Source organism: Enhydra lutris, unplaced genomic scaffold (assembly GCF_002288905.1).
Source record: "Enhydra lutris kenyoni isolate GAN:26980312 unplaced genomic scaffold, ASM228890v2 scaffoldscaffold7, whole genome shotgun sequence".
Taxonomy (NCBI): domain Eukaryota; kingdom Metazoa; phylum Chordata; class Mammalia; order Carnivora; family Mustelidae; genus Enhydra; species Enhydra lutris.
Window position 1 is genome coordinate 37967459 of NW_019154091.1, and position 9509 is coordinate 37976967.

At 37.8% G+C, this 9509-nt stretch overlaps 1 protein-coding gene across 1 annotated transcript; it reads right to left on the reverse strand.

Moving 5' to 3' along the window:
- Positions 1-6107: 6107 nt before the first annotated feature.
- Positions 6108-7043, reverse strand: LOC111141961 (taste receptor type 2 member 42-like). Its single transcript, XM_022494847.1, has one exon. It carries the CDS (start codon positions 7041-7043, stop codon positions 6108-6110), a length of 936 nt encoding a protein of 311 aa, XP_022350555.1.
- Positions 7044-9509: the final 2466 nt, after the last annotated feature.

Here is a 9509-nt window from a genome sequence, read left to right on the forward strand (position 1 = left end):
TTTGGCTAAACCACTTATTACTCTAGTTTGCAAGTCGTTTTATTCCTCTTAAACCACATTAAGGCAAGGCAACATCAATGAAGGCAACATCAATGAAGCCAAAGATTGTTTATTGCTGTATCCCTTGCCTTAGAGCATTGCCTAATCAACATAGATAATAAACATAGTTGGATAAATGCCAAATTTGTTTTTTCTGCACAAAGTCATTAGTCAATGAAGGAAAGAAAGGTATAATTGCCGCTGATACTAAAGTGATCCATTTTATTGCCCATACATCGAGCCTTCTCAGGCCATTATGAATATTGATGGGTCCAGAGACCACTACAGCATGAAGAAGCAGAGAGGTGGTGTAGTTCTCACCAATACAGAAAAAACATTTATGAAGTTTAACTGATAAAAATGATGGGGAATCAGAATCCTGTAACAGTTTAAAAGGGAAATGATGATCATAGTAACATAATAACTTATAGGGAATAAGAACTTTTTTTTGAGGGCAAAAACAATGTGATTACTTGGCTAAAAGAGCTTTTCCTTATTATCAGCATCATTTTTTAATCTTATTGAGCTTTTAATACCAGGAACTGTACAGTTATTTATGTACCTGATCTCTATAATTCTCATGTATATCCTATGAGTAAAAACATTTCCATCATCATTTTTCAGATAAGGAAACTGGAATTTAAAGATGTTAGATAACTTCTCCAAGGTCATAGTAATTGGCCAAACTACAGTCAAACCTCATTTATCCCTACAGATAATTTGATGAGGGATTCAATTTTTTAATGTATAGGTAGTGCTGAATAATCCTGTTTTTTTTTAAATAATCCTGTTTCTTAAATTTTTTTTTGTATATATATTATTTATTTATTTATTTGACAGAGAGAGATCACAAGTAGGCAGAGAGGCAGGCAGAGGCTGCAGGGGGGGGGTTGTAAGCAGGCTCCCTGCTGAGCAGAGAGCCCAATGTGGGGCTCGATCCCAGGACCCTGGGATCATGACCTGAGCCGAAGGCAGAAGCTTAACCCACTGAGCCACCCAGGTGCCCTGTTTCTAAATTTCAAATAGAAGTATTACCTGAGTCATAGTTGGCAATGTCTTTTTTTTCTTCAGTATAATTTGAGGGCTTTATATGTTAGAATATAAACATTCAATATAATTTGACTTGTAAATTCAAGCATTTTATACTTTTTGCCATCTAAAGTCTTTTGGCCTGTATGTGAGGAGGAACGGGACGGAGGGAGAGAGGACATTACACCTAGGATAGGAAAGGGAACTCTTTACTTCCCTCTAAGGAGTAGAGATTAAGTTAACATGAATTTTGAAACTATCCATCACTGCTCTGAGGAGGCTTATTTAAATTTTCTCTTATAAAGTTTTGCAATCCTATTTTAATGGAGGCTTATCCTGGTGCAGCATTAATAGATTTGATACAGTCAAAAAGAAAATAGGATTTAATACATGGAGACAAAAAGGGGTGGGAACGGAAAGTTTAGGACTATAGGAACAAAAGGAGACAGAGAGAAAACTGCCAGAAACTGAGCCTGGAAAATAGTCTGAAGAACAGACTTGGAAGGTTTCAGGCAAGTGAACCAAGAAAGAAACCCCTGCAATAAATAGAATTTCCAGGGCGCCTGGGTGGCTCAGTGGGTTAAAAGCCTCTGCCTTCGGCTCAGGTCATGATCCCAGGGTCCTGGGATCGAGCCCCACATTGGGCTCTCTGCTTGGCGGGGAGTCTGCTTCCCTCTCCCTCTCTGCTTGTCTCTCTGCCTACTTGTGATCTCTGTCTGTCAAACAAATAAATAAAATCTTAAAAAAAAAAAAAAAAAAAAAAAGAATTTCCAGTAGGGTTCAATTGATTGACATCAGTTGGCTTGGATTTATGAGTGTGGGAACTTTCTTGGAATTTTAATGAGAATTCTTCTGTAGCCTATTTTGCCCAGCAAGATTACACCAGAGCAAGTCATGGATCTTTGCAACTGAAGTCCGTTTCTCCCCCCTCCACTCCACACAAACACAAATCTCAGCAACGCTCTTGGGACAGTCAAAACGCCAAGGACATTACTGAGTGCCTACAACAAATGAAAAGAAGAAACTATGGATTTCTTAGCAGCTTAGCTGCAGTACATCTGAGGGCACCCCTGCCAGTTCCTATCCTAATTAGGGATCTGCTGCAAACATTAGAAAATTTTGCCCATCTTCATGGTTTTCAAATAACCAAGTATGTGGATTTATTTGCAGTAAGGTAGTGGAGGGCATCATTGAACAAAGAGAAATGAACTTGTTCATATATTGAGTGAAATAGATTGGGTATACCTTTTCGTATTAACCAAATTGAGAAAAAATAAATTGTCACAACCAAAAGGTAAAAAGCGCTAATGAAGTAACTGTGCCTGGAACGTCTTCACTCTGAAATCATAGGCACAGTAATGGAAGTAGGGCCAACAGATAAAAACAAAAACAAAACAAAACAAAAGTTTAATTTGAAAAAAGGGGCTATTTTTCAGTAAACTATTTTAGTTTTTAATTGATAAAAAGAAAACTTGAAAATATGCCAAACTGAAGTCAAATGAATGTAATTTTAATAGGAGCCCTAAAATTCAGAGGTCAGGTTAGATCTGTATGAAAGGGGAAAGAGGTTATTTTTAAAACTAACTAATTTAAACATGAGGCTAAGGAATAGAGGTACCATAGTGTGCCTTTGTCTTTTGAAGCTGTATGTATGTTGGTTTTTCACAAAATTGCTAAAATTGAAAATAGCACATCTGTCACCTGTGATTTTTTTTAATAAGCAACTCCCTTTGATAACTTTTTTCTGCATTGATCAAATCAATCATCTGATTTTTTTTTTTTTTTGACAGACAGAGATCACAAGTAGGCAGAGAGGCAGGCAGAGAGAGAGAGAGGAGGAGGAGGAAGCAGGCTCCCCGCTGAGCAGAGAGCCTGATGCGGGGCTCGATCCCAGAATCCTGGAATCATGACCTGAGCAGAAGGAGGAGGCTTTAACCCACTGAGCCACCCAGCTGCTCCCTGACCATTTTTTTTAATGAAGATTTATTCTGAAAGTAATCCACACCTGACATAGATTTCTACAAAAAGCATTAATCAGTGTCACAGGTGAGTGGACTGTGGAATTACAGGTTTTACAGATGCTCCCCTTGTTTCTGTACTTCAGTTAAGGAAGTCCCTGGCTTAGAGCACATGAAGTTCAAGCCAGAACAGCAGACAAAATACCTAAACCATCAGAAATTCAACAGTGTTAACCTTGAAATCTTTATTGATCCATGCATAATTCCACTGGGACCTTTTCTTTCACTAAAGTTCGAGACAACATGGCTTGAACACCAAATTATCTTAGTTTGGGCAAGTGTGTTGGCCAGGCACTAGGCCAAGGGCCAGGCCTTAGGCAAAAGTCTCTTGGCATTAAAAACAGGTTATTTGCAGCTCTCCTGGTCTCAGATTTGGGCAACTGAAAAAAAAATTTTTTTTTACATCAGGACATAAAAAGTTTATTTTGGGGGCACCTGACTGAGTCAGTCAGTAGAGCCCGCAACCCTTGATATCAGAGTTTTGCGTTCAAGCCCCACCCATGTTGGGTGTAGAGATGACTTAAAAATAAAATTAAAGTTTCTTTTGGAAGGAAGTGATTGGCAAGAAAGCAATGACAATCATTTTACCTTTCCAATAACTTGGTCCCAAAATAGATACAATTCTCTCCAGATTGCATGGAACTAGCTATAGATGTAATAGTAGTAGCTTTTTTAGATTATGACTGGAGTCTCTAACACAGGCTCTTTTATGGAAAGGGAGGTATAGACCTTAATCCCAGAATACCATTTTAATAAGGAGAAGGCAATTCTTAAGTAGCCACTGCCCAGTCTGTAACGCAGTCCTCATCTTTTAATGGTCATTTTCTGTGCTTATCAGGAATAGGCACCTGCCTCTTAGAGCTTCATCTCTCCAACATTAGTACATTAGGAGCCCTAAATCCTGTAATTGTAATTGTAATGAGACATTTACTTAATTGTAATGAGACATTTACTACTAAATCCCACTCGTAAGAAGCAAGGGCTATGCATGGTTGTTTAAATCTTTTTGTTTGAATCTTGGTCATTAAAGAAAATTAACTGACACATGTAGACCTAAAAACTAAAACTAAATATGCTTACTTCTAATAAGTACAAAGTAATCTAACTTTCTTACTAAAAAAGATGTGTTTGAAACCAAATTTGATTCTAAACAATTGCCAGTATGATTACAATTCCACCTTTCCCAAAGTAAGGATAATCCCAGTGACAATCATTAGAAAATTTCTTTCAGTTTTATTGAGATATAATTGACATACAGCACTGTGTAAGCTTAAACAGCACACCATAATAACTTACATATACTGCAAAATGACAACCACAATGAGTTGTCAACCTACCCTCCTATACAGATACCCAGAAAAAGGTATTTTTCCTTGTGATGAGAACTTCTGGGATCCATTCTCAGTAACTTTCAAGAACTTTCAGGATCCACTCTTTTCACAGCTTTCAAGGTTGCCATACAGCAGGTATCAATCATAGTCATCATGTTGTACATTATATCCCTAGTATGTATATTTCTCATAACTAGAAGTTTGTATCTTTTGATCTCCTTCATCCAATCCACCCCCCCCAGCCCCAAGAAATTTCTTATATAAGGTCCAACATAATGAGTGAAGTTAAAAAATCTAAATTTCTGTGGGTGGGTATGTACATGTACCCTCATCTTTATCAGAGCACCCCATAGCACAGCTCCCTGGAGGAAGAGTACACTTTACAAAGCCCTTATGGTTTTTATATTCCCAGCATCAGACTTGACCTACTGCGCCAAAAAAATTAACTTATAACCTACATATTTTTCAACATTTATTATCTAGTTTGTTTTTGGTTTTTGTTTTCTTGTACAACCAAAAAATTATGGCACTTTAAAACCCTACAACAATTTCTTCATTATTGATAGTTAAATATGTTTAAAATTGTAATTTCTAAAAATTTCTAGATAAGAACATTTTATTCAAAATTGCAATATCATTAATTGGCACAATTTTGCCACCTGCTGGCCTTAAGATTATGTTCATTTTCAGCTACTTTGATTTCATTTCAATTATTTTATTATAAATGTCAGCCCAACAGTATATATACACACAAACATGTTTAAAATTTATACAGATAGGGGTGCCTGGGTGGCTCAGTGGTTAAGCCTCTGCCTTTGGCTAAGGTCACCATCTCAGGGTCCTGGGATCAAGCCCCGCATCAGGCTTTCTGCTCAGCGGGGAGCCTGCTTCCCCCTCTCTCTCTCTGCCTCTCTACCTACTTGAACTCTCTCTCTGCCAAATAAATAAAACCTTTAAAAAAATAAAATGAAATAAAATTTATACAAATACACAGTATTCTTCTGTAAACTTTCTGTTCTTATCCCTGGTGAGTTGGTTGTGTTTGTCTTCTCTGACAAAGGACACCAGCCTTCATATAATCCTTATGTGCAGACACACACCCCACACAAACTCTGTATCTAAGTGTGATTTTGATCATTGTAAAGTACACATAAAAGTATTCTTACACACTTAAGGATAATTATTCAGTTACTTCTTATAAATTAAGTTGATTTTTCTCTTAACAAAGGTAATGTCTGTTCTAGGTTGGATTCATAATGAGACACTGTTCCATTGTTTTAAAAGTTGTATCTGTTGTTATGTGATGATGACCTTACAGCATTTTTATTCCTTAATTAATTTTTAACTTAATATTGTACAAATATTCCACCAACTTCAACTTGGAAGGGATTTTCATTTCTAAGTAATCATTTTTCTCACACTAGAAATAGTAAATATTTGCCAGCACATATAAAATTAACACATGTCACATGATATATTTTATATTCATATTGTCTCAAAAATAACCTTTTTACTAGCAAGTGTTATAAGGATGATGCTTGCTTTTTAAGTTTATAGGTCATTCCAGGGAAAGTCTGTGATGTTTAATAGTATCTAAAAGAATCCAGTGAGGAAAACAAAGGTTAAAATGGATCTTCAATGTCTCTTCATTAATTTAATTCTCTTGGGATATGGAAAATTCTGGTAAAGTCTATGAAATGAAAGGTTTCGTTATTTTCAGGTGGTGATTAATACACCACAGTAGTCCTAAAGCAGTTTTTCTCAACTTGCTGTTTCCCAAAATCAGAATAAATGAGTGGCCTGAAGGAAAAAGAGTTGATAATAATATGACAACCAAACTGACCTGAGAATTCTGCAGCAAAACAAAAACCCAACTTGTTAATAGGATGGAAGAAAAATGAACTGTGAAGAGGAAAAGGAAAGACATCACCATTTTCATGGCCCTTTTATGGGCCTCTGTATTGAAGTCCCTAGAGCAGTTCTGTTGCACATTCCTGGTATGTCGCCTCAGGGAAAGAAACAAAAGGAGCAGGGAGGCCAGGGACAGAAGAAAGGGGATTAAGTAGATGAAATTGCAAACAATCAAACTGTTAAGATACAGAGTTTTACTTACATTTAGGGACCAAGTTGAGTTTCTTTCGTATCTTTGATAGACATTAACTGAGAAATTACTAAATGTATCGATTAATTCAAAGTTGCAAAGCAATAAGAGTAAAGACCCCAGGAGAAGCAGGAGTAGCACTCTGCTAATTCTCCTCCTCAGCCAGGTGAAACAGGAGTGGGAGAAATTGGCTATTTTAAAGAAGTAGAAAACACTTAGACAGGTGGCAAACCAAGTAGCTAGGTGATTGCTCAGTGTCCAAAATCTATTAACGAGTTTTGCTATGTTATCAATGGTATAAAAATGCGGCCACACCACCATTAAATATGAATCTAACAGTATTATGCAAAGAAGAACGATTCTGGAGATAGCCAGGCTGGTGAGAATGCAGTCAGTTGATGAGAGCTTTTGACCCTTCACCCAGTCAATGCAGTTAACTAGTACAATGAAACTGTTCCCCAACATTCCAGTTAGGAATCCTCCTGTGGCTGCTATCAGAAAAGCATTTTCAATTCCAGATGGCATTTCTGTAGAAAGAATCCAGAAAGTTGATCCTATGTCTCAGACTTTTTGGTTGTCAAAATGTTGTGGAATAAAATCCAGTCTGATACTTTTCACTTTTATATGAAAAAGGCTCAGATACTGTCTCACTTAACTTCCCAAAAGATCCTTCTCTTATTCCAGCTGTGGCTCTGAAGTATACACAAGGAGATCCAGTCTCACAGATTTAAATGAAAAACTTTAACATAACTTCCAATGAGCAACTGATTCCCAAATTAAACAGTAAATGTCCCCACTCATCGTTGGCACTGACTGCAGTTTTCCACTTGTGAGGACATCCGGAAGAATAAAGTCCAATATGCAAATATGCAAATATGAGACAGATTTCTTTACACTGATTTGCACTTTCCTTTTCACCTGAAAATGCCATTTGGATCCAGGTTTCTTAATTTTAATAGCATTGTCTAGAAATAAACCTCTAATACAGGCATTATTCATTAATTCCATTCAATAAAATCCATAATAGTTCAAATACTATTGTGGATGAAATAAGAGAAGCAACATTAAGGAGCTCACAGAGTATTAGAAAAAGCAACATTAAGTAAACTATGACTATAGAATGTGACAAAAGTTTGACCGCAATGCAACTGCAACTAAGAGGAGAGTCCCACAAAAGTCAGCATTCTTCTACATTGTTCTTCTACAACTTCTACAGTCAATAGTTCATTCTGGTTTTATAACAAGAGTGACAACTGGCTTGGATCTTGAAGCTTCTTAGGATTTCTTGAAGAAATAGATACAAAGGAAATTGTTTTCCAGAATGATATAAAAGCATATGCCAAGGCACCAAAATCGTACCTATTGGAGCTATTACTTTGGGTTTTTGAGCTTTGTTCTTAATAAGTTACTGCCTATTTAATTCTGAATAAGCTCTTGTCAGCTGAGAGGGAAAATATAGTAGGAAAAAAACCTGAAGGGGTAGGGGAGTAGGAGGGAGGTTCTCCTTCTCATTAATTCTGCTTTTGGTTAAAGACTTCATCCCATCAAAAATTGTTACGGTAAAATAAAGTTTGTTTTTTTGTTTTGACAAACATGTAACTTTAATACAATGATCTTTCAGTCTTGACGGCAAGGTTATCCCTCTTTTCTAGAGAACTCTAGGTATATACATACACATTAATCATTAATTAATTATTAATATAGTAATAATATATATTGATGCCTATGAGCCAACCCCAGGGATTCTGACTTAATTGGTCTGGCATATATTGTGGACACTCATTAAGAATTCCTTGATATATGCCTTAAAGGACCTTCTAAACCCAGACAAAACTCTTTGTACCCACAAGCCATAAATCTATGAAGATTCTCCAGGAATTAGACAGGAATTTTGCCCACTTGCCCTCCGACGATGCATTCCCCGTTCAGCCAGTTTTGACCCTGGCAATAAATTACCTGTTTTGTATTGGTCTCAGACTATCAGTGGTGATGCTCTAGCTTACCAGTGCCCGAGGCTCTCACCTGGGTCCTCACTACTAATGTGGGCCCCCACAGACTTGTCCCCACCAGAGTCCCACACAGCCGAGGTGTGGCTGTGGTAGAGTAGGCACTTAGCTGGGTGTCATCAGGATGCCTCAAGGCCAACAAAGGGGGAGTCAAGGCCCATTATCAGGAAAGTTAGCAACCTGTCCTGGCAGAATTGCACAAACAAAGCTGCAACGAGCCATATCAAACCCAACAGGCCCAAGAGTAAGAAGACCTGGTGTTCTGTTTTTATTTACATTGGGAGTGGGTGCCTAGGATTTTACAAGCTCATACTTTACTCGCAAATTTATTTTATTTTTAAAATCTTATTTATTTGAGAGAGGGACAGCTAGAGCACACGCAGGGGGAGGGGCAGAAAGAGAACGAGGCTCCCCTCTGAGCAGGGAGCCCAATGCAGGAATCCATCCGAGGACCCTGGGATCATGACCTGAGCCAAAGGCAGACACTTAACCAACTGAGACACCCAGGCACCCCTTTAGTGGTGAATTTAAAACATAACATTGTTAACTAGGACTTGGGAAGGGAAAAGTGGGGTCATGCAAGCAGTCAGTTATCTAGGTTACTCAGGGCTCTCTAAAAGGAGAACTTCATGGGTGGGAGTGGCCTGGCTTCTTAACCCGATGTTCTCCTGGAAGCTGTGTACGCAGCTCGCAGTATGTTTGTTCAAGACAGATGTCTCTTAAATGGATATCTTGGCAATCAAAAACTTTTTACTTCGGGCATGTACACCACATAATCTTAGCTAACATGTACCTCTCTGATGACCTTAAGCTCCATGAGAGAAGGGACTGTTTTGTTGTCAACTGATCTATTCCAATTCCTGGAACACGGAGGGCCTAGCAAATAGTAGGCCCTCATAACTATTTGTTAGGTGAATGAATGCTGACTTGGTATTAACCCTATTGGGAGCACAGAAAAAGGGAAAATGAGTAAGACTTGACTGTG